Source organism: Rhinoderma darwinii, chromosome 1 (assembly GCF_050947455.1).
Source record: "Rhinoderma darwinii isolate aRhiDar2 chromosome 1, aRhiDar2.hap1, whole genome shotgun sequence".
Lineage (NCBI taxonomy): Eukaryota > Metazoa > Chordata > Amphibia > Anura > Rhinodermatidae > Rhinoderma > Rhinoderma darwinii.
In genome coordinates, this window is record NC_134687.1 from 393,332,445 (window position 1) to 393,358,548 (window position 26,104).

Genomic DNA, 26,104 nt, shown 5'->3' on the forward strand with positions numbered 1-26,104 from the left:
GCTCAGCTAAATCTGAATGTGGAATCTATAGAGGGTTGGAAGTTGAGTGACTGTACCCAGAAATCTATGGGATCTATTTTCTCAGCGGGAGCTATAAAAGTGGACAGACACATTCTAACCTGTCCCACCCATGTTTCCCTCCAGTCAGCAGACTTTGAGTAATGGTCTGCCAGCCCCCATATACCGTACATTAAATTGTCAATGTACTTTTATTTCTGTAATAAACCTATCTACCATCATCTATTCAAGGATATCTCTTTTGTGGTTAAGTTCCTGACTGAAGCAGCTTGCTGTCTGTTGCTAAGGAATCTCTGACAACATTTTAACTGCCAAGTAGTAAATCTCAGCAAAACCCCAAAAAAATCTTTAATTTGAATGAGCTATTACTTGCTCTAAATAAATCACCTTCTTACTACAACATAATATCTGTCTGGCTTTCTGCTGACTGGTGTTGTCCACTGTCTAAGTTATCTTTTTATGTCTTTCTACATAAAATAATTTATTTCACATTCTTTATTACATGTGATTTTCAAATAACATCCACATCCAAAACCTAAATTTATCCATGTATTGAATAGTTGCGGGTCATTTAGGCAGTTCAAAGTAGTAATGTAGTAATGTCTCATTTCCTGATATCTATGGGTACTTGTACTAACAGACTTGTGAGTGTTTAGATGTAGTCCAAGTGCTCTTGCACACGACGGAGATCGGGCCGTGAAAAACGGTCCGAGTGTCGGCTGGATTTCCCGGCTCGACCACAGTACAGGTGAACGGGATTCCTGGCATCATAGACATTTTATGATGCTAGGAGTCCCTGCCTTCCCGCGGAACTGCTGTTACGTAATGAACAAAATGATACAGAACGGAACAGCAGATCCACGGGAAGGGAGGGACTCCTAGCATCATAAAATGTCTATGATGCCAGGAATCCCGTTCACCTGTACTGTGGTCGAGCCGGGAAATCCAGCCGACACTCGGACCATTTTTCACAGCCCGATCTCAGTCGTGTGCAAGAACACTAACATATAAGATCATCCTAAACCAATCTTTATCCTACATCTTGAAAATAGCATAGCATAACCTTACCTTGCAGCCAGTCTCTGAAGTAATGGAGCCACATTTTGGGAAGCTGTTGGTCACCCTCTAGCAAAACATATTTAACACTGGAGAAGCTCTTGTGAAGGTCATAGAGCAATCGCTGTGCCCGGGGATAATCTGCCTTCTGTGTCACCACATACATGTTGTAGAAAGAGAAGTACTTAAATTGGGCTGCAATGAAGTCATACTCCCGGGTTTCCCGAGGCACAATGTCAGTGAGGTCCAATCCATCTCGAACACGTGTGGTACCATATAGGCTAACACCAAGCAAGGCCAAGAAAAACAATATCACCGCAATCTGTGAACGAAAAAAAAAATAACATGAAGCAATGGAAAACGTAGGCCACTTTATAGGACTGAGATTGAACTAGTGTTTATGCCATTAGCATGTATACACTAAGCAAGAAAGGGCCAAGGCACCACCAGTTAAATGTTTTCATTGTGGAGCACAAAATCACATAACATCGACGTTTCGGCACGCAGGTCTTCCTCAAGCTGTATATGACACACAAAGTGTCATATACAGCTTGAGGAAGGCCTGCGTGCCAAAACGTCACCGATATGTTCTTCCATGCTCCACAATAAAACATTTAAAAATGTTACTTGACCTTTCTTGCATATTAGACTTCTATAGTGGATCTTGGTGGAACCCACCCCCTAGTTAGCACACCTTGACCAAACTTGGTGCACATGATAACTATTTGGATCCACTATTTGCATGTATACAATCAGAAATGAAAATAGTTAAATGCATCCTTTTATTTCAAGCTTTATGTTTTATGCTTTTTAATTGCAAATGCTCAGATTTTATTCTCAGGATATTTACGGAACTTTATTGCTACACACTCTAAAAGTTACAGGTCCACGTGGGACACATAAAACAAACAGTTTAATTTTTTAATTTCTGTAAGAAGTACCTTTGTTTTTGGCTTTAACAGAAAAGGGGCATAGTGCTTCTCGGCAAATGATGAAAGTGTCCACCTGGTACAAGAAGGTTCAATGCAGTTAAAGCCAGAATCAAGTAGGTCCCGGGTAGAATTTGTGTTCTCTGGGGTCAGGCTGCTGGCATCATGGGATGTAGAGACTGATGGTTGCACAGAAATTTCAGACAGAGGTTCTGCTGTGGTGTAATAGGACTGGGTCCGTGGGTCATACTCTGTCCGCAATTGGACGGTTGATTGCATAGTGATTTGTGTCTCGTGAGCAAAACTGTGGCTACTGTATGGTGGTGGTGGACTGTAGCTTGTATTCTCATTATTATCCACGTATGCTTGGGGCTCAATCTGAATCACTCGACTGACACAGGGACTAGAAAAAAAAAAATAACAATTGCAGTTAACAATTACAAATAAGGGTAATTTCCAGTATCAGAATCAGACCTTTTTTTGTAGTCCTTAAAGGGATTGTCTTACTAAGACAGCCCCTCCCCATATCCCCTATAAAGGTGGCCACACACATTAGATCACTGTCGGCTGAACCTGTCTAATGTGTATGGGGGCCTCCAGATGCTCCCACAATGACAAATGCCAAGGGAAACAAGGATCAGGCAGTTAGATTTCAACACGCCTGATCTTTTGTTCTCAGCGGAAATGAGCCGCCGCCAGGTGTCTGGCAACGGCTTACTCCCCTCTCCCTATTCAGAGCAGAGCGTGCATGTGTATGGGGGGATTGGGAGGAATAGCTATTGGCTGAAACAGCATTTGGCCACCAGATTTTTTTAATGTCCAACCTTAGTACCCGGGCTGGCTTCTGTTGTAAAAAGGGTGATCTTCGTAGACAATATTTTTTAACATGTCATGGTTACAAATTTAAAGTCTCAATGGAATGTGACAAGAAATACAATATACGTTATACGCATTAAAACCTTTTTAAGACTGCTTCATTTGTTTTTCACATATGATTTTATAAAAAGACCAAACATGTTATGATGGTGTCAAATTTTGCCCTTAAATATACCAAGATAATAATGTTTACCTGCTGAAGCAGCAAAAGATGTCGAGCCTGCGATCTCTCCTGCGATACAGGTCCATGCTTAAGATGGCAGGAAATATCAGAAGAACCATGGCAAAGTTGAAGACCACCACGACAGCAGCCTGAAGTACACAATAAATAGTTAACACATAGTATTTATAGATAAAGGGAGATAATAAATATCAGTGAAACAATGTTTACTATAACTATTAAGGCCCCATTCACATCGTGTTTGTGCTATCCACCGAGTGTACACGTTTTTAAACCCTAAAGAAGTATTGAAATGTATAGCTCGGCCTATAAGGGGTCAAACGTAGACCAAAATAGCATCCATTTGCTCTATGTTTGTCATGGTTTACGTTGGAATACCGTTTTCTGAAAGTACTGAAAACCGTAGTCTGCTATGCTATTCTGTATTTCCAAAAAAGGTATACACGACGTAGCCTTGCTCTTAATGGACGACGTATACAAATGTAATGCTATACGTTTGTATCCGTTTACATATAGTAAATCTATCCGTTTTTTTTTTCCTATCAGCGTGCACTTTAAAAAAAAATATATTTTTTTAAGGTAAACTGAATGTATACCGTCGAATGAGTAGGACGTTTGAGTATACACTAAACGTACACGATATAAAAAACACAGACGTAAACAGAAAATGTTACACGTTTGTATACGTTTTCAATGGTCCACGTTTTTATAAAAACGTATACGCTCGGCGGATAGCACAAACGCAATGTGAATGGGACCTAACACATACACATAGGTAAAAACGGAGTGTATTGTGTAGGAGGGAAGGCACATTAGTTAAGCCCTATTCACATTGCGTTTTGTGCTATCCGCCGAGCGTATACTTTTTTTTGTACAAAACGGGTACCATTTTCTGTTTACGTCTGTGTTTTTTATAGCGTGTACGTTTAGTATATACTCATACGCCGGTATATGTTTCTGTCTGTCTTTAAAAAAAAATTTATACTTTTTTTTTTAGGTAAAGTGAAGATTGCTAGAAAAACAAAAAAGGGATAGATTTACTGTATGTAAACGGATACAAACGCCTATCATAGCATTTGCATATGTCATCCATTGATATCAATGCTAAAAAAACGTTACGTCGCGTGTACCTTTTTTTGAAGTACAGAATAGCGTAGCAGACTGCACTTTTCAGTACTCCAACGTAAACCATGACAAACATAGACCAAACGGATGCTATTTTGGTCTATGTTTGACCCCTTATAGTCTACGTATATGCCGAGCTATACGTCTCAATACTTTTTTTAGTGTTTAAAAACGTATATGCCCGGCAGATCGCACAAACGCGATGTGAATGGGGCCCAAGATAGCTTTATAAAATGAATTTAGTAAACTATTTGTAATTATTTTGCCCCCTAGACACTGAATGTGTATCCAGTACATAATGACTATACTTCGGTTCCAATGTGTTAAACGTAGAGCTATAAGCTACCGTAGCAGAGTTTATTTTTTATGTTTCTCTAGCAGTACTATGGTTACTAAGGCACAGACTGAGCGGGCCACATGTCCGTTTCAGCAAGTGATCAGCAGTGATCGGTTAGACTACACAAGTCTTTCCTATTTGGTCACATTTAAAGCCCTTGTAAGGTTTCACCGTTCCAGTGTTTAAAAATCCGGAGCTTTCTGCCTGTAACTGATGTCAGAGAAGAATGGGAGGTCTGTGTTAGAACTACCCAGGGAAAAGCTAGCATGCCTTCTCAGATGGGGCCCTGCCCAAGGTATGTGTGTTTTCTTTGCCATTCCTGGCAGACCACACAGGGAGAGTGGGTGTACTGCATAGCTGGAAGTGATGAGCAGATGAGGACGCCTGTCAGCTCAAGCTCCACATTACAGCTGCTCCTCAGTAACTCCCTTCTTTATCCAGCTATTGTCTAAAGCCTCTTTTTGTCCAGTATATGACTCCAACATTACCTATTATCTATTTAAGACAGAGGTTAAGAAAGGTGACAGGCAGCGCTAAGAGAGAGGCCAGGAAAAGAAAAAACGGCTGGATTTGTGTTTCTGGAAAGTTCATAAAACCGCAAAATGAAACAGAAGCCTATACAAAAGTAACACAAACTTTATCTGATCTCTACAAATAGATATATAAACTTAAAAGAAGGCAATACGTCAGTTAGTTTCCACATCCTAGTAATCTATACAGGATTTATTACTTGTAGCTTGTTAATCCATTTCAGTTAGAGGCAAAAAAGAAAAGATTCAGATGAAGTTCAGATTTTGCACTAGATGAGCTGACCTCTCATGCCTTACAATATTCCTCACATTGGGGGTCCTGGTATGAAGAGATCTTCAGAATTCCTCCTACCTACCAGTTTGGTTCAGTGGTGGTTCGGGTGTTGCAGCCGTAACATCAATGCTGGACTGCGGCCGCATTACGAGTGTGTGGAAACCTGCCTTTATGACACGATCATGGCCTGCACAAGTGGTCCGTACATAGGAATACATTCTCATCTGGTAATATCTAGCATCTCTGCACCCAGGAAAAGCAATATTTGGGGGATGGGGGACCAGCTCATCTAAAAGGTCGGTGTATGAAATGTGTCCATACATACGTACAACATGGATTACGAGTACAAAATGGATTGCAGAGTGTTACTTCTAAGTGTACAGCTAAAACAAACCTCTACTCCCAACTCCACATAAAAAAGTTCCCATAGAAATACGTTTCAAAATCTTACTTGAAGAGAGAAAGCCCTGAGTGCAGGAATGGGTATTAAGGCAGCCATGAAGAAAGCAGTCACATTGCTGATAGAGGTCAGGGCAACACTAGCTCCTGTTCTTTTTAAACATTCCCCAGTTCTGTCCTAAAAGTAAGAAAAAAAATGCATGAATAAAATGGATTAGTAATAGCAAATAAAAAAACTTAGCAAAACTGCTTTATTTTCACATGATCATTAGGACAGATTATTAGCAAATACCACCAATAATAACATCTATTAAAATCCATTCAGGTAACCTCCTAGCAACGGACTGATATGTCCCTGCTCCTGAAAACTAAAGTGTCCTCGTAAGCCCAATCCATCTTCACCGGAGATAGAAAACGACAGGGAACAATCCAATGGTATGTGGATTTATACAATACCTATACCCTGGAAAGGATGGAGCATTTGGGTCTAAAATCGGCCCTGAATAACGTAATATCAAACACTGTTTTTAAAGCACAGCACATGCCTCCCGGAAAAAAATACCTCTAAACAAAGACACTTTTTCATTTTTAAGTTTTGTAATTACCTCAAATGGAATCCTATTATTTTGGCCTGTTTCACTAAACGCATGTGCCAACAGAAAGACATCGTCTACACCAACCCCGAGAGCAAGAAAAGGCAGAACCTGTGGGGAACAATGCAGGCAGTGAACACTTGACACACACACATACAATCTTTGGCAGTCATACATGCACAACCCTAAGTAACATGTCCATTCAGATCAGAAGCTGTCTAGATCAGAATACTGCCTTTAATACATAGCAAATTTTTTAATTCAATAAAACTTTACTCGGCTCTTCGATGGTCTGAATTCCCCCAAAAAAGTGAAGGTTCACCAAAGGTGAATAAATAATGGAATTCCATAAATAGCCGTTCCTTAATCTAAACCTATTATCGAAAATGTTTCCTTTACAAGTAAGAGCATTATGATCATAGAACAGGGAGGCCGCAGGGAATTCAGATTCCTCGTGGCTTCCCAGTCAGCAGGCACAGGCAGCCTGAGTCTGCCGTTCCTAAGGCAGGCTACATTCTTCTGACGGATTTTCAGGGCAAAGGTTGGGGAATCTGAATTCCCCACAGCCATACAGGGATCTTATCATTGAAAAGCTCCTGTTTATAGAGGAGGCTAGTCTTATAATAACAATATACAATATTAGGAAGGATATAAAAATAAGGAAAAGCTAAAAAAGCCTACATATAAAAGATACGTGTATATATAACTCAGCATTCTCACATATCATGCAACTAATCTTTAGTGAAAATATGTGCTGCGTGAAAGTTAATACCTGAGTTGTTGCGGCATTAAAGGATATTCCAATCAATGAACACAGGCCCAATCCTGCTGCCACAGAAAGCGCAACGAGCAAGACTCCAGCCAGCCCCACGGCACCCTGAGACTTGGCACAGTCCCACCTCAGCATGGTTAAACAGGCATAGGCAAGCTGCAAATTAAACAAACCACATTAAAATGCGGCAGGTCACCCCATTCCCTTGTCCATTCTCTAAGAAAGGAACTATTTTAAACACGCATGTTACCATGATACGTGTCAAAGCCCCATGCCTACATCTCTTTATTGGTAAATTCGAAATCGGTTGAACTCACCATCAGCAGGTAGCCACTGGCAACTCTGATGACACTGACATCTGAAAATGACTTGAGGATGTCGTCCAGTGTAGTGGTTGTAAAAAGAAGAACTTTCTGACTGGAATTTTGTGCAACGTTTTGATGTACAACCTAACAAAGAGGGAGACATTGATCCTAAGATGAGCCAGGCAAAGATCGCAACAGCCACATACAAGTAAAGACAATAAAATGAATATTGCATCTTTTTCAGAGAAACGGGATGGAAGACCGATGCAGAGCCATCATTCATCTCCTATATATCGCTCTGTAGTGGTCTTCTAGACTTTGCCTGGAAGAGGAGACTTTCTTTTTAATTGGTTGGCTGACTCACAGGGGTCACCAGCAACTCAGTAAAGGTCAATGTTTGGGAAACAAAGGCCAAAAAAATGTCACATGACCTCACCAATGGGACCGCAGCTGTGAACAGATTCTCTGGCTCACTAATGTGTTCCAGACACCTTTCCTTACAAATCACACTTGCTTTTTATTTCAGTTCTCTTATCCCTAGCCTGCATCCTAGATTAGGAAGTACCACCTTGGCAAGCTGCTACAACTCTAGGAAAAGAAAGCGTTTTGCTATTACAAATTGTTCTAGCATAAACTAAACGTTATCAATCTTCAGTCTGTATATGTAACAAAGAATAGCTGGATTTTTCTAGGTTATGGTAATCAGAATCAAAATATAATATTTGCGTTGCTTCTTGGTGCAATACGTCTGTATCGGTTCACATTCAATATTTCTCATATAGAGCCTAGCTCAGGGGTGGGCAAACTTTTTGACTCGCGGGCCACAATGGGTTCTAAAATTTGACAGAGGGGCCGGGCCAGGAGCATTTGGAGGGAGTGTTTGGGCCGGATATACTAAAGCATTAAATGTAGTGTGTGCAAACCTCATAGCACAGTAAGAACACTACAACCCAATTTATTAACTGTCTTTCAAATGTGAAAAATAGCCCTTATCAGTTAATAAATTTGTCTCAAGGAATATGCAAGATATGGCATTTACATACTATTTCGCAGATACTGGGAGAAGGAAATGTAAATAGATTAAAATAACATACGCACTGTGATTTATCAAGAAAAAAGTTCTGTTGACTCTGTAAATTAGCTGCCAACCTCTGAGCAGTAGCCGCCCGTTCTTGTGTTGACTGCTTGCTAGCATAGTTTGCATGCTTCGTGGCAAAGTGACGGCTGATATTGTACTCTTTGAAAACCGAAGGGCTTAATGGTGACGTGAAACGAAGTGAAAATTAAAGTGAAATAAAGAGAAATACGCGCCACATTAACAACGGTCAATGTGTTTTGAGTGCGCCATCTATTGGGAAAACGTGGGCATTGCAGGGAAAGGAAAAAAAAAAGGAGGTTTTTACTATAATTTGGACAAGTTCGGCGGGCCGGATTAAAAAGCCTAACGGGCCGTATGTGGCCCGCGGGCCGTAGTTTGCCCATGTCTGGCCTAGCTCCTGGTCTGACACAAGTTCATATAAAAGTTACAATATCGTTGAAAGGGGACCTAGCCTACAAACAGAATGGCGTATATAAGGCTTCATTCACACAGCCGAAACACGGCTCCATGAGGGACCGGGCGTTAAGAGCCAAAAATAGGTTATAGAACAAAATGGTTTGGGAAATGATTTCCTGATTACCCATGACGGATCCAATCCCGTTTTTTGCTTCTAAATCTATGGCTCCCTCATGAAGACATGTTATGTCTGTGTGACTGTAGACTTCAGGTTCTAGCAAATGTCTTCAGTGCTGTTTCAATAAACAAAACGCATGTAAAAACTGCTCATGTCGTTTTGACATTTCTTTTTAGGTTTTAATTTATACATTTTTTCAAATATGAGTCAATGGGGGAAAAGGACTCCAAACTTCAACAACTTGATCATGCTACAACACAGTGTATGGGAAAGAAAAAAAATCCCATTCACTAAAATTACAAATCTGGCAATTTCGGTAACATGCTGTAGTGCCAACAATAATGCCATGAGTGAGGTGGCTTCATTGTAATCACAGGTTACAGGTCGTGCCAAGTCCTAAATATTCTTGCAGTCCATCACAGAATACCACTAGACATTTGAATATAAGGTGAAAAATGTTCAATATTAAAGCATTATGATTAGTTTTATTATAAATGTGAAATGTAAACTTTGCTATAGGTGGCGATGCATTAATATCCAATATACTCAGTAATACCTGAACATAGTCCCGCTGCCAGGCCTCCAGAATGGCTGCCGCTTTCTCTTCATTCCAATTAATCTTAGAAACATCATTATATCCCTTGAAGTGCTCGTACATTTGCTTAGGAGTCATTAACTGAAACATAGTCTGTAACGCTTGGGCACTGTAACATAAAAATGTATAGAAATATTTTATTAGCAAAGCCAGTAAATTTTGTAGACTCTCTAGCATTCCTCTTTCTTACGTGCGTGCCTTTTACTGAAAATATAAAATTATACACTATGGAGCCTTGAGTAATTAAGTTTTCCCTTTGATAAGCAAAAGTCAAAAGGTCAATATCACATATTAGAAAACAACATTTCTCTTTGCAATGCCATGTGTAGAAACCTTGTCTGCAATCACTAAAAATTTGGCTTGACTTGAGAGCTCTACCAGACTAAACGCTTGACACTGCAGGAATCTAGGAAGTATACAAATGGTGATTATTGTTTAAACAGACGTGTGCAAGTCATTCCCCTCTGTACTCGGCAATCACACCACATTCAGGTAATTGCATTTACATGAAAGCCATCTACATATGCAGTTAGTTGTACATGAATATAGTAACAAAAGTTGCAAAAAGTTGTTGCAAAAAAATTGATCTTTCCATACAAAGTGGCGGTAGCTGATACATATGGAAGTTATACCTACGAAAAATGTCATTGTTTGCACTGACCCTGCAACTGACCCTTTTGAATAACAGTATGTAGCTTTAGTATGGTACAATACACGTCCAACCAAAAAGTAAATATAAAATATTCTGATTACAGGTACCATTCCAATTAAAGTGGTATTTCGCTGGGACTCTGTTTTGATGATCGGTGATCAAGAGCAAGCAATCGCACTCCACCAATGAGACATATACTACGGTTAAACCATAAATGTCATGCAGCAAAATTCCCCTTTAGGCTAGAGATCTTAGATGTCAGTTAATATTGGGTGTATTTTAGATATATGCATAAGAGACTTGACAGTCTAGTTTGTTGGTATTCTAGTAATTTTAAAATGAAGAGCAGAGCTTAAAGAGGCTCTGTCACCAGATTTTGCAACCCCTATCTGCTATTGCAGCAGATCGGCGCTGCAATGTAGATTACAGTAACGTTTTTATTTTTAAAAAACGAGCATTTTTGGCCAAGTTATGACCATTTTTGTAGTTATGCAAATGAGGCTTGCAAAAGTACAACTGGGCGTGTATTATGTGTGTACATCGGGGCGTTTTTAATACTTTTACTAGCTGGGCGCTCTGATTAGAAGTATCATCCACTTCTCTTCAGAACGCTCAGCTTCTGGCAGTGCAGACACAGCGTGTTCTCGAGAGATCACGCTGTGTCGTCACTCACAGGTGCTGCATCGTGTCAGACGAGCGAGGACACATCGGCACCAGAGGCTACAGTTGATTCTGCAGCAGCATCAGCGTTTGCAGGTAAGTAGCTACATCGACTTACCTGCTAACGCCGATGCTGCTGCAGAATCAACTGAAGCCTCTGGTGCCGGTGTCCTCGCTCGTCTGACACGATGCAGGACCTGTGAGTGACGTCACAGCGTGATCTCTCGAGAACACGCTGTGTCTGCACTGCCAGAAGCTGGGCGTTCTGAAGAGAAGTGGATGATACTTCTCATCAGAGCGCCCAGCTAGTAAAAGTATTAAAAACACCCCGATGTACGCACATAATACACGCCCACTTGGACTTTTACTTTTAAACACACCCACTTGGACTTTTGCAAGCCTCATTTGCATAACTACAAAAATGGTCATAACTTGGCCAAAAATGCTTGTTTTTTAAAAATAAAAACGTTAATGTAATCTACATTGCAGCGCCTATCTGCTGCAATAGCAGATAGGGGTTGCAAAATCTGGTGACAGAGCCTCTTTAACAATTCCCAGGAATAAAGTTGCTAATATATCAAACTTTTTGGTTTTTCTCTAGTGAGGGTTATCGACGTTCTCATTGCCTGGCCACAAACAAAACTCAAATTGGCTCCTCTTAAAATCTAAACATTTTTGTTCACCTGAAGAGGATTAGCCTAACATGAAAGGAGGCTCACACTAGCAACGTTATGTTTATAGCTTCCACTTAGCAACTATAGAGAGAGATCTGTGGCCCAGTGAATCTAAATGTCTTTCCAAAGATGAAAGGATTGTAAAGTAAAGTAAGGTTTGTAGAAAATATATGTAGACATGTTTAATACCAGTGACTTGTAAGGATGATCATTTATCATATCTATTTTAACATTCAATAGAAAATAAGCAGAGACAACAAATAAACACCAGGTAATTAGATCTTCCCATCAATAAAATACCAACACATGATACATATATCACACAGTTATCATGAAAGATTAATACGGTGTGCATAACGTGTAGCATTATGCATAATCACTTACCTGACAAGCTTTCCACTAGCATTTTTCACTGTGCCACCAATGATCAGTTCCTCTTGCCAGTGCATATACTTTCTCGAAAGACCATAACATCCTCCATTCATCACAAGGGCAACATCAAGAGGCTGAAAATAGAACATGAAGTAAATGTAAATTTGGATGTGCACTTTTAGATGTGAATTATAAGTTTAACTACCCAAAAAATATGAAAATTGTTGGTTTAACAAACAATGCTTTCGATTAACACGATTATTATTATTATTATGTGAACATCTTAACTTTGCACTTTGCCCAGTAATACTTAAAAGCAACTTTAACAGATGTCTTATAGCATACAGAAAAAAGTATGAAACAATGATTTGTACACCATTACCAACAAAATTATGCAGGGTTCTTTTTATAAGAACAGCTTGAAGAATTATCCTATGTATGAACTCACTTTGGTTGAATTTTTATTAGGTGCTGTAGGCGGACAATCCGAATCTAATGGGTTGAGGCAGGGGCGGTCCATATACGCGTGACCAACCTCAGCCTTTTTTAGCATTTCCTCCCAGATGTCTACTTGGAAATGTTCTCTCTTCAACTCTCCCAACAAGCCAATGGGGTCAAAGTTTGTCCATTGTAAAGTGGGTTTACCTCTGGAGAGAAAGCAGTGTGAGCCAAAAATGACAACATACAATCTGTGCTGCAGTGTAGCTGCTTGGAAAGAATGAAAATGAAAGGCCGAGTGGGAGGCAAAGCATATAACTAATGATGACAAATTTAGATCAGCAAGAAAGTAATAAAAACACAATGCGGGCAGGACCAGAAAATATTTTTAAGACCGCCTGATGACTTGGCAATGTCTCCCACTACAGTGGCTACTGCTGCTTCACCAGATCTGGCACCTTTCAAGCTTCGGCCGGGCATATTACAAAAGCTTTCTGGCAGGCTCAATTTGTTGTCTATGCCAAACTGTATTTGCCCATCCAGGCTTAAGTCATTATTTCAAGTCTCCCAACTAGAAAAGTGAAAATGCTTCACGTCCTACATCCAAAGCTGCACATTGTAGGTTAGGGGATGGCCATTGCAAATTGCTTATTTTCAGAGACAAGCAAACCAGGACATGAACAATTACTCAGACACGAACTCTTGCATAATTACTTAAAAATGGCAACATATGCCAAATGCCCAAAACAATTAACTCTTTGTTGCATGCAGACTATGAAATATAAAAGCTGTTCAACTGTAAAAATCCAAGATGGGAATTAAAATGCAGCTTTTTGTTTTGTTTCATTAAACAGATGAAATAAAAAGAAACCCATTTGCTTATGCCTCTGAATACTTTAAGCTTTTCAAGCACATACCCAAGCACAAGCTTCAAAACGTTCCAAAGAAGAGAGCAATAAAAAGGAAAAGTGCATACACATTAGATATACACCGCTCAAACATCCACCTTTTTAGAGCTAGCCGTCTACATAACCGGGCAGAATAGAATGAATTAAGTAAAATGCTTACGGTAGATATGCCCGTCCAGAATGAAGTTTTGCTCCTTCCCAAAAGCAGTCCAAAGGTGTGATAATCAAACAAGGGTATAGTGATTCTATGATCTGTGAAATAAAACAAAAAGTCAATAACGCTGTATGGTATTCTCAAGGCATGCTACATATATCCCAACACAGTGTAGCGGACATTACAAGTCAAAGATCAATTCCCTCTGAATCTACTTATACATAGAAGTATTATATAAATATAGAATTAGGGACACTTTAAAAAATAATCACTTCCCAAAGTTTGGAACAATGATGCCCAGCAATTCTCTCCTTTTGTAGCTATAGCAAAAAGTGTCTCTCTTGCTTTGGAGGACCCAGCACATCTGTACATTACACGGAGAGGTTAGTGATTTCAATGGTCCTTATGTAATACTTGACTGCTCCTGAGATGGCGCTGCAGGGGATTTGAACACTTGTTACTGGATTATGCTACAGATTATAGCTGTTTGCTGGGGATCCCAGCAGCTGTCACCCTGTAATAAGCTTTTTCTCAGGGGGCCTTCTAATAAAAATGTAAGTAACCCCTTTAAACTTCTCCTAGTCTAGATCAAAGACTTCCATGTGAGTGTATGTGCAGACAACTCAAAGAGTCCGTCATTTGATCTTGGCGGTTGCCACTTTTTTTTTTTAGACTAAGCCATTACCAAACGCATTACCCACTGCACCTTGTTGTTCACGTTGTCTAATTAGAACTCAAAGTTTAGCTGAACTTGGGCACGCTGTGCAAGCCCTTACTCCAAATTTTATAGTCAATAGTGCCCTCGCTAGAAAACGAAATTAGTAACATGAAGTTATACAGCAGTCAGCATGGGCTTTTCCCATGGTCACGTAAATCATATGCACACATCGCTTTATCTCATCCAGTTTTATTTTATTTTTTACAAAAAGTTGCTCAACAGTCACCCACAAAGCTATAATTTTCTAATTTTAGACATTTACCTGGCTCATATACCCAGCTTCAGTTATAAGTTCTCCTGATTTAAAGCACAGCTCTTCTAGTTTCCATGGCCTATTGCGGAAAAAAAAGAGGACAATGTATTTCTTTGTATAATAAAACAACACTTTATAATCTTGACATAGGTTTTTCAGAAGTTACCAATGAGGTTTTAGGAGATGAGGCCAATTTCACACAAGTGTTTTGCATCTGTGTCATATTCGTGTTTATATGGTCTGTACTATGAAGCCACAGTTGATCTATTGGATTTTTCACATGGTCGTATAAGGGTATGCTCACACGCAAACTCAAAAACGCAATTTTCGTGGCGTTTTTGGAGCTGTTTTCAATAGTCTATGAAAAACGTCTCCAAAAACGGCTGAAGAATTGACCTGCACTTCTTTTTCGCGGCCGTTTTTCAAAACGGCCGCGTAAAAAAACGGCCCGTCGGAACAGAACACCGTTTTTCCCATTGCAATCAATGGGCAGATGTTTGGAGGCGTTCTGCTTCCGATTTTTCGGCCGTTTACGGAAATAGCCCGTGTGAAAATACCCTCACAGTGTGTTATGTTTATTTTTTTGTGGTCATAAAATGCCTACTGAAGTCTATGAAGAGTGTTCAAATTATAGATGCATCCGTATGTTATCCGTATTATGGATCCACTGGAGAAAACTTAATTCAAACATAAATTTGACATAAATACACATCCATTTTTATAGCAAACATAAATATGAACACAGATGCTTTATGATCCATATTCAGCATGCAAATGCAGAATGTCATTGAAATATTGAACTATCAACATATAGGAAACATTACAGTTACCCAAAATGAATAATAAAACACGTGCACCAGTCTATTCAGTATATTTTAAAACCTAATTATTTTTTTTATTTTTTTTTACAAATCTGGCATTTACCTGTCGTACATGTAGACCTGCACCTTGGTGGCTTCAAGTGCGGAGTGAAGATGTTGCCTCAGAGCTTCCGTTGTTAGGATATTAGCACCATTCTCTAGTGGAGTCTGGATCATGAGCTGTGGATTAAACATGGCTTCCTCTCCGATCTTTTGGCGAGTATAATTTAATTCACGACTTACTCGTCCACCAACTGCAAGAAAAATACATGAAAAGATCATTCGAAGGACAAAGCAAGAATCCAGCATGAACACAATGGCAGAGAACATGAAGCCGCCATGCTGGTACTGAACTACTATTCTCAGGAACCTTCGAAAGGGGAGAAGTACTTAAACAGCTGTAGGGTACTTTCTCCTGATCTCGGATATTTGTTGACGACTACAATAAACCATACAAGAGTAATAATTACATTACAAATAGACTTCATTTTTCTTCCAGTCTTTACCCCCTCCTGAATAGAAGACTTCCATATGGAGAAACTAAATCACTTTTAGAAGGCTTTTCTATACCGAGCAGACTGAACATTTTTTGTACAATTTCATGCACTTGTATAAACAGTCTGGTTCTATAGCACATTTCACGATCAATGGCTTTTATGTATATACATCCATACATAGAAAGAAAAAAAATTGGCACTGTTCAAACAATTTTCCTTTACAACAATGTTACAAAAGCTGAGTTTGGCAGAAGACAGCAAAAAGTAACTGAGACTACAAGTTGTTAGGCTGTATTCACACTGCTATTTTCTCCATGTTAGGCCTCATGCATATGGCCGTGCCCATAATCACAGCCCGCAGTCCGCATTTTCGGCCCTTTCTCCCATACAAAGTATGGGAGCACGGCCCGTAAAAAGCAAAAACTAGGACATGTCCTATCTTTTGCTGTACACTTCTATGGCACAGACACCTATCCGTAGCGATACGGAAATGTGTCCGCAGCCAATAGAAGCGAATGGGTCCGTAATTGCAGCCCGTATTACAGTCCGCAATTACGGAGAATATTTACGGTCGTATAGTCTGTTCTGGTATTTCTGTTATTTTTGGTGGGCAGAATAATGTAGTCTGCTACACAGTAAAAAAAAATTAAAAAAAAATAACACAAACCTGATGGATCCCATTAAGGTCTATAATGTTGGCTTTCAACAGAACTGTCACAAATTTGTCAGAGATGAAACCTTAAGACAGATGTGAACAGAACCCTAATCTTTTCTAATGTCATGATGAGAACGGTGTGTCTGTTTTTGATATACTTGAAGCAATTTTCTTATAAATTACATTTATGACATAAGAGTCATGTGGGGTACTATGGAAATAGCACTATACATGCAATGCCACCATGCAACAAAATCAAAGAGAATCTTAGAAACCTATGGGTGAGAGATTTATTTCCATAACTGAAACAGATTTCAATGGGGAGTTGGCTATAAATGCGGAGTAACCTCTCTTTGAAAATATTCTGACTATCCAAAAGTTTGGTTTTAGGCAAATGACAAGCTGGTAGGGAGATCATTCAGTCACCACTATCATTTGGCATTCTGTACCATCAAAGCAGTTGGTTAAAAAATGTTCTCTAGGTTATGGCTAAACATCAGATATGATATAAGCCAACTTGGAAATGTAAAAATATAAAAAAATTCAATTTGTAAAGAATCAGTACACATGGAAAGAAGTAAATCTAGCCAATTAAAGGGAGAAAAGCTTTGCTGATATAACTCAAATGATTCCAGACCAATGAATGGGCACATTGAAATCGAACACCCCCCCCCCCCATGTCAGTTTCCCTCATGTCGGAAGGCCTTCCTAAACATTAGACTATCAATAGTTTCCGGTCCTCCGGCTACTATCTAGTGTGTATGGGCAGCTTAATACTGTTGCAACCATACTTTATAGTACTAATGATTTTTATCTCTGGTCTTTAAAGCAATAAACATAAGCCCGAATTCATAAGATAAGCTCCGTAATAAGGAGAACCTCCCAAAAGTTTCTCCATTGTGAAAACCCTAGTAAATAAGGTGTTGGGTAGGAGACTCTATAATGGGAATATACTTGAATTCAGTTCAGTTGTCAGCAGATGTTGTGTTTTTTTGCAGTAGAAAAGCAGCGATTCCACCGCAAAAAAACATAACTCAAAAAAAATAAAAATCTTATACTTACCCAGAATTCTGTGTTTCTTCTACCAGGCCGTCCTCCTGGTAAAAAGTTTTATCCCATGTAAGCGCTGCAGCCAATCACCGGCTGCAGCGGTCACATGGGATGAAACGTCATCCCAGGAGGCTGCAGCACGGAGGGATGTGTCGCCATGGCTACGTAAGTATGAAACTTTATGTGCAGTTTTCCGCAGCGGACATTCCGGCCGAAAAACTGCACCACAATTTGGTGCAGTTTTTCGTCCATGATTCCCTGCGGCGCATAGGGTGCTTTTACGCAGCGTATCTGCTCTGTGTGAACATAGCCTAACAGTGTACATATGGGACAGCCATAAGGTGGTGTAAGGCCTAGCGAGTTGAGCTAAATATACAGTATATTATGCGGTTTTGATACATTTGGCACAATTTGCACCATTCATGTATTTTGAACCACTACTGAATAAATCTTCCCGAGCTTATTTCTCTCAGTAGGTACTTTATTTGCACATTTTTCCAGGGACCATTGCTGTAGTCTCTACTTTCCTGCGGATTATTCCAGAGAGTCTATAACAAGATGCCTGCACTGATGAGGTCTGAGACTGTAAGAAATCGGTCTTAGGGTATGTTCACACGCTTAACAAAAAACGGGTTATAAAATACGGAGCAGTTTTCAAGGGAAAACCGCCTCTGATTTTCAGCCGTTTTTTAAGCATCAAGCGTTTTTTTATGCGTTTTTTTTATAGCCACTTTTGGAGCTGTTTTTCTATTGAGACAATAAAAAACGGCTTCAAAAACGGCCCAATAAGCAACATGCACTTCTTTTTTATGAGCGTTCTTTTACGATGTGGGAACGGAAAGCCGTTTTTCCCATTGAAATCAATGGGCAGATGTTTGGAGGCGTTCAGCCTACGTATTTTCAGCCATTTTTTGGGGTGTTTACAGCCCGAAAAACGTTTGAAAATAGGTTGTGTGAACATACCCTCAGAGGGGCATCTCTACTAAGACAAACATACATGGTAGTCACATAAAAAACTATTTTAAAGTATTTTTATTTTTTCTCACGGAATAGGTTATAAAAGGTCCATGGTCCAAGGTCCATGTCCATCTTTGTTGTATCAAACACAAGTGATGCACTAGGTCATGTTTTCTGGTACATATTTAAATTTATTTTTTTAAAAAAAGCATTTTCCAATGTTTCGTGGTTACTGCAATCACTGGGAGTATTTAAAGGGAGTCTGTTACGACTTTTGGATCCCCCACCCACCACACCGCTAATACCTCTAGGGGAGACAAGTTTAAATGGACACTAACCTTTTATGCTAATCTAATAGTATACCTGATATAGATCAACTTTGTAATTTACTTTTTTTTATCCATACAAATTCTGTGTGAAGTTACTGCCACTAGGTGTCTCCCTTCCTGTAATCTGCTGCCCCCCCCCCCCCCCCCAGTTGTCAAGCAAAATCTGTGCTTAGTTACAGAGCAGCTAAAAAATGTAAGATTACAAGTCATATAATTGTCAGAAATAGTATTATTCCTCGTGTACACACATATGACAGCTTGTTCTAAAAAAACACCTGAAAAGTTAGGTACGCTTTAAAGGCTTTGTAAACTTTTGAATTTTTTTTTTTCCTTTACTAAATCAGTGTATTTTTCTGTTCTGTGCAACTTTGTTATTTATTTTTATTAAAAATTATTTTTACATAGGAGCTGTATCGGATGCTGAAACCTGAATCTGTCAGTTCAGCGAGATTGACGGCTTTGGTGACATCTAAGTTATGAACTCAGAATGAACGCCAACATAGGTATGCTTAAAGGGGTTGTCCAGGCACGGGCAACTGATGACCTATCCACAGCTCTGGATGTCCATGCGAAGAGGAGCAGAGTTGCAGTTCTGCAGCACGGCCGCCATTACATTTTATGGAGCCATCTGCTTTTGGCTCCAAACACTGCATACCCTGCATAACATCCGGTGCCTGGAGGCAGCCGGAGCAGCTGATCGTGTGGGGTCTGGGTGTCGGACGCCCGCCGATCATAAACTGATGACCTATCCTGTGGATAGGTCATCAGTTGTCCGTGCCCAGACAACCCCTTTATACTTGTCTCCCCTACCCCTATCTAGTGATGTTAGAGGTGTCATGACAGAGTCCCCCTAAGTCCCCACTGCTCCATTCAATACAGTCAAATACATGAATTAATGTCAAAATAACATTTTGTACTATATGGACGATGACCGTGTTTGTGACAAGCTGTTAAAGTCTTTAAGGCACACCTGTTATAACATAGTATTCATTTTACTCATTACACTAATAATTCAGAATGTAAAAAGGCCATCATCAAGACTACCTGTCAAAACAGCAACAAAATATCATCTGTAAACACATGCAAAGATTTGAGAATATATATATATATATATATATATATATATATATATATATATATATTCTCAAATCTTTGCATGTGTTTACAGATGATATTTTGTTGCTGTTTTGACAGGTAGTCTTGATGATGGCCAGAATTTAACCAATATAACATAAAACCAATACCCTGACAACTAAACCCTTAAACTATAATGGTAATAAACACATTAACTATACTTTCTTGCTAACATAGAACAGCGTCCTTTATATACCAGGCCATAAACAACATGTAATCTAAAGACTCAATGCTATGAGAGTGTTACTCTATCCCTTCTAACCAGTGAAGTGGTGACAGGAATGCTGGTGGTACCTCAGGACACTCCGAATATTCAAGGACTGCTGTGGTTTTTCTTCCCTTTCCTTCTACTAAGGCAATTTGGCCAATTCAATATATACAGTAAGGAGTAGGGACTCATGTACACAGCTTTGCCACATGAATGAACCTCTTATGGCGGCACATGAATTATGGACCTGTGGGCACTCTGTGTGCATCCTTAAGTCCTCTATAACAGGACCCGCAATGGAGAATGTCACAATTTTTTCTCAAAAACCTTAGAGTGCCTTTGTCACACGCCGGTACAACATGGGCCCATAGGAAACTATGGGCACCATATTACAGAGCCATACAACAGATCCAGAAAACATCCATGTGCATGAGGTCTAAATGTCATTTTGTTTAACTTTTAACATGTCATAGAGATATGTCAAAAGCTGTGAAAAGTGGAGTTGTGAATGTTGACACTAGAATGAATAGGCTGAGGCACTCTGCTGAGCAAGAATCTACTTCAACTGCTGTTGACTTTTCACGGAGCGCCTGTCTATAGATGGTACTCAGCTTCCTTAGGAGAGCAAAGGACCCCACAGATCACAGCCTAGGACATAAGATGTTAGATCTGATTTGGTTATACCAGGATGGGATATTGAACACTTCAGGAGCCAGTGATCAGAACTGTCATACACAAAACAATCCAATTCATTAGGCGCCAGTAGCCTAAACGTTTCCTGGAATAGCAACTTATCTCAGGCAGGGGCCCTCCTCCTCCAGACCACTGTGCAGTTTCTTTAATTGGCCACTATCTATAGTATTGGTTACCAAGTAACTGATCGATACAAGTTTAATTACATATATCCCCTCTTAAAATGTAACTTTTATTAAATTATAAAATAAAATGTGGAAAAAAAACAAAAAACACCCTGATGTTGGTGTTCTGTTGAATACTGTTAGGGTAAATCAGGACGTACCGAAGACTCAAAAAATAAGTGTTGCAATACTTGATACTAAATCTTTGAAACAAGTATGCCCTATCGTTCATATAGCTCTCAGGCAGGATGGTATTAAAGGGAAGGTGTAGCTAGAAATTGTTATTTTATTTTTTTCAGTTAAACAATTAGTATTTGAGTGATTACACGTTGTTTTAATTTTTTCACAAGTCAGGAAATATTATAAATTAAATTCTAATTTATAACATTTCCATGTGCTGGTCACTAGAGGGAGCAGTTCCCAAAATTGCAGCATGGTTACTGTGGTAAATTAACCTCATTGATTTATGCTGCAAATTTGGGGTGGACACACTCTCCTCTAGTGTCCTCACACAATCCCCCCTCCCTTCTTCTGGCTAGTGCCAGGAGAAGGAAGGGTTTGAATCTTCAAACCTCCTACACTGTGTGCCACCATTTTCTGAGCGACTGCACAGTGTAGGAGGATTAGATACAGGGCTCAGCAGACAGTATCACACGAACATAATACACGAACATAAATTACCTGCTTCTGCCGCCTACGCTGGTCTACGCTCCTTGCGCCTTCACTTCGTTGAACATATGGCTGGAAGCCGCGGCTGGAAGTCGTCATCTGACTATCCGGCAGCGGCTTCTGGATCCACATGAAAATGAAGCCGAATTTCGTTCTGCGAACGAGCTTAGTTTTGGTCTGTGTGGCAGCGGCGCATGCACCGTTCCCACACAGACGGCGTACGCTTCTGAGAATGGAACGGCTCCAGTTCACATTCTCTATGGGGTTGTATGTGCCGTATTCCATCTATGTATGTGTCGTTAATCGACACATACAGAGATGAAAAAAAAATGGCAGCCCCCATAGAGAAGTAAAAGTAAGAACACAGTAAAAAGAAGTTTAAAGTCACACTAATAAAAACAATTTTTGTTTATATTTTATTAAAAGCAATATAATAATAAAAAAATAATAATTCATGACACCTTCCCTTTAATCCTCCGCCCTATGTCCGCCCTATGGATGTTAGGCTATTGGAGACTCACTCACACCTGTAGAAGCCCTGTCACTGATAGTAACCAACCAAAGGCTATCCAAGCGCTCTGAAAAGAGCGACCTCTGGTTGATTTGTGTCCGAGTCCTGTATTCTATATATCCAACATGTTTCGCCAGTAATTTTAGCTGGCTCATCAGGAAGCAAACTGATATAATGACGGGATGCATTCAAGAATGGCAGTGTCTGGTCGGGGGGCTGAATTTATTTGCGTTGCTATGGAGGCTGGGGATGCCTACAGAAGAGAGGGAGAGATGACTCAGCAGGAAACTCTACAGTGGTCAGGAGTTGTTGTCATGGCGGTCTGGGCCAGATGGAAAATAAATGGAAAGAGAATGTTAACAATCAGAGAAGTCACCTGTGAGTCACTGGATTTAGAGAGGAGCTGTCACCGCTCCTTACATATCTATTATAGGAAATCCTTGTATTACCTATGAAATAACATTTCTGAAGCATCTTTACTTAAAAACTTTGTGTTGTGGTGTTCCTCTGTTATACATCCTGGATCCATGTATGCATAAGGCCTGGCCTACGTAGAGGCTCTTTATAACACAACTATCTATTTTACTATAAAGCTACCGTTGTCTTGTGGACTGGCGCCGTCTCTTGTTAAAAACAATCAGTAGGGCAACAAAAAAATCTCTGTGTAGCAAAGGCCTAAATTATGTTAGCTTTCCCCTTGTTAATAGAATGTGCCTCTACACAGTCGGATACAGTCAATGATGATTGGACATTTTCATAGGGTGTCGGGACACAGCCTTTTGATAAGGGAAATGGTAACAGCCAGTTGTCAATTTATTTTTTATTTTCTAAAAGGAATAACAGTGGAATGACACAAGACAGAGTTCTAAGAACATTTTTTCCAAAATTATTTGATAGGTAATACAATTATTCACTAAACCAGACATGTCAGGAGAGGTGAATGGTCCTCTTTAATTGTTATGTATTCTGCCTGTGACGATGTCTAATTAGGGCTGTATTCTCTTGTATAGTCTGCAGTGTGATAATACTCTGCAGAGTGCACCTCTAGTACTAGTATCTGACCACTATATGGTGGTATTATTGGTTATATTAGTACAGTGGTAGCATACACTTGTCCCTGACTAACAAAATGAGCGTAGGCCTGTCCTTGACCATATTATTAGATGTTTCTAGGTTCCACGTTAATTTTCCTATTTGTGTTGATGGTGTGGTTTACATATTTAAAGGAATGGCAACGGGAGTGACAAAGAAAGCAAAATTCACCATGGCGCTTGTTGTGCTGCTATTAAGGGTTTAATCCTGAATCTGCCCCAATACCAGGTCAATAGTACAAACATTATATAATGATCTGTTCTATAAAGATAAATATAGCACAAAGCAGTTTATGCCAGGAGACATGGCCAAATTGATAAAAAAAAGAATAGGTGAAAATGGTGCAAATTCTGTCGCAAATCAAAGTCTGCTCATAGCAGACGTAGATTTGCTTCAAAATGCGGCAAATGTATTAAAGAGAACCTTTCACCTCCCCATACATGTGCAGCTGAGTGCAGCATGTAATGGGGAGGACTGCACAAACCCTGGGGCACTTTACATTTTTTTTCTACCTCCCTCCGTTATTTAGATATCGGTGCCGTTATATTTGGCGCCCGATATTTAAATAACCCCCTGAACAGTCAACGGGGCGTGTACTGGCAAGGGGGCGTGTTACTATGGCTGTGACTGTCCAATCAGATATGGACAGTGCCACAGCAAGAGCGAGCAGAGAAAGTGCACGCTCTCTCTCTCTTCAGCTTTGAAGATCAGTCTTTTCACCCGAACTGGCAAGGGGGCGTGTCACTGCTACGGACAGTGTAAGAGCTGGGGAGAGGAGAGCGCGCTCATCTCTTCAGCTCTTGCGAGAGATCAGTCTTGTATTGTCTGCCGAACTGGCAAGGGGGCGTGTCTCTGCTACGGACAGTGTAAGAGCTGGGGAGAGGAGAGCGCGCTGATCTCTTCAGCTCTTGCGAGAGATCAGTCTTGTATGGTCTGCCGAACTGGCAATGGGGCGTGTCTCTGCTACGGAGAGTGCAAGCGCTCCCCAGCTCTTACACTGTCCGAGCAGTGACACGCCCCCTTGCCAGTTCGGCAGACAAAGTACAAGACTGATCTATCACAAGAGCTGAAGAGATGAGAGCGCGCATGCGCGCTCTCCTCTCCACAGCTCTTACACTGTCCGTAGCAGAGACACGCCCCCTTGCCCGTTCAGGTGACTGATCTTCAAAGCTGAAGAGAGAGAGCGTGCACTCTTTCTGCTCGCTCTTGCTGTGGCACTGTCCATATCTGATTGGACAGTGTCACAGCCATAGTAACACGCTCCCTTCCTAGTACACACTCCGTTGACTGTCCAGGGGGTTATTTAAATATTGGGCGCCAAATATAACGGCAGCGATATCTAAATAACGCAGGGAGGTAGAAACATTTTTTAAGGTGCCCCAGGGTTTGTGCAGCCCTCCCCATTACATGCTGCACTCAGCTGTACATGTAAGGTGAGGTGAAAGGTTCTCTTTAAGAGTGAAGCACATTTTAATCACTTCAAAAATCTCCTTTATTTAGACTGGTGTAAGAAATGCCAGCTTTAGTGAATGAGAGCCTAGGCTTTCTGCAGTGTGGGTCCCGTGCCACATGAACAGTTGTAGTTAAACCACTCAAAGTTTAAAGTCTCCATCCCACTTCAATAAGTTTAACAGGAGCTCAAAACACGAGTTTTCAACAGTGCAATAATCTCGCTAAAAGCATCAACTGAGGATACGAACATTTGTAACGATTTGAAAATATTTTGTACTACTGTTTTATGAGTAAGTCGGCCTTCCGTTCATGGGTTCCGTTAGACCTTTCTGTCGAAGGAACCCATGAACGGAAAGCCAAACGGAAACCATAGCTTCAGTTTACATTACCATTGATTTCAATGAACGGAAGCCCAATACTGACGTGAACACATATAATGGCAACATTGAAAACTTGTGTTTTTAGCTTCTGTTGAACTTATTAAAGCGTTGGACCTACATAATAATGGGACGATGCACCAATGTTCTGGAAGAAGTCTCAAAAATCTTTATTAAACATACAGGACAAATGAGTAAAAAGAGTCACACAATAGATATGGCGACATCACTGAAGTGATTATTAAATTGTTGAAGTGAATCAAATTAAAGAAGATCTGACCACAGAGCATCAGCCTGAATTGATGAGGAAAAGTTACAGAACGGCCATATTTCCTGTTATATATTCATGAACAGTAAAAAATTGATTTCACGCAAAAAAAAAAATACAAAAAATAATAATAATAATAATACAAGCAAACACACTGTCAGATAGGGCAAAATTTAAATGAAATAGAGTTTGAGTTGTCCAAGCCTGACTTAGGCAAAGTGGAAGCCAGAACTAGCCATAATGTCATTCAGAAAAACACAAACTATATTTTCAAGTCAGTTTCAATGGCAATAAAATAATATTTTTCAAGGTATAGTTAAAAAAACAAAAAAACAAAAACAAAAAACTTACAAAAATCGCGGCCAGATTATTAAAAACATGCCAAGCAAGAATTGCTTGAGACAAATAACAAAAATACAGTAAAAGCTAAAAAAAAAAAAATAAGTCTTCTCCATTCATTTAAAGATGTCTAACCAGCTGCTTGTTATGCCATCTGTTGCTACCTAAAAGGTTTACTATTGAAAATCCTTGCAGCGAAGCAGAAGTGCTCTCCCTGTCAGAGACAATCAGGTCAGGTCAGCGCTCCCCCAGCATGAAACTGCTGCCTGTCATGGCCCTCCCTGTCTCCATATTTCTCACATGCCCACCAGTTCCAAACACAACATTGGACCTGTCATGCAGCCTATTTTTCACTGG

General features: G+C 40.0%; 1 protein-coding gene across 3 annotated transcripts in view; it reads right to left on the reverse strand.

Annotated features, from left to right (window-relative positions):
- The window catches only part of PTCH1 (patched 1), a 78,510-nt gene that overhangs the window by 24,407 nt on the left and 27,999 nt on the right, over positions 1-26,104 (reverse strand). For all 3 annotated transcript variants that reach the window (XM_075828819.1, XM_075828818.1, XM_075828820.1), the window contains exons 3-15: positions 15,417-15,606; positions 14,502-14,571; positions 13,528-13,619; positions 12,470-12,668; positions 12,034-12,155; positions 9,625-9,772; positions 7,408-7,539; positions 7,091-7,246; positions 6,331-6,429; positions 5,778-5,903; positions 3,073-3,191; positions 2,016-2,406; positions 1,087-1,396 (exon numbers count right to left, since the gene is read on the reverse strand). In XM_075828819.1, coding sequence (XP_075684934.1) covers positions 1,087-1,396; positions 2,016-2,406; positions 3,073-3,191; positions 5,778-5,903; positions 6,331-6,429; positions 7,091-7,246; positions 7,408-7,539; positions 9,625-9,772; positions 12,034-12,155; positions 12,470-12,668; positions 13,528-13,619; positions 14,502-14,571; positions 15,417-15,606 — 2,154 coding nt within the window. The remainder of the gene's footprint in view (positions 1-1,086; positions 1,397-2,015; positions 2,407-3,072; positions 3,192-5,777; positions 5,904-6,330; positions 6,430-7,090; positions 7,247-7,407; positions 7,540-9,624; positions 9,773-12,033; positions 12,156-12,469; positions 12,669-13,527; positions 13,620-14,501; positions 14,572-15,416; positions 15,607-26,104) is intronic.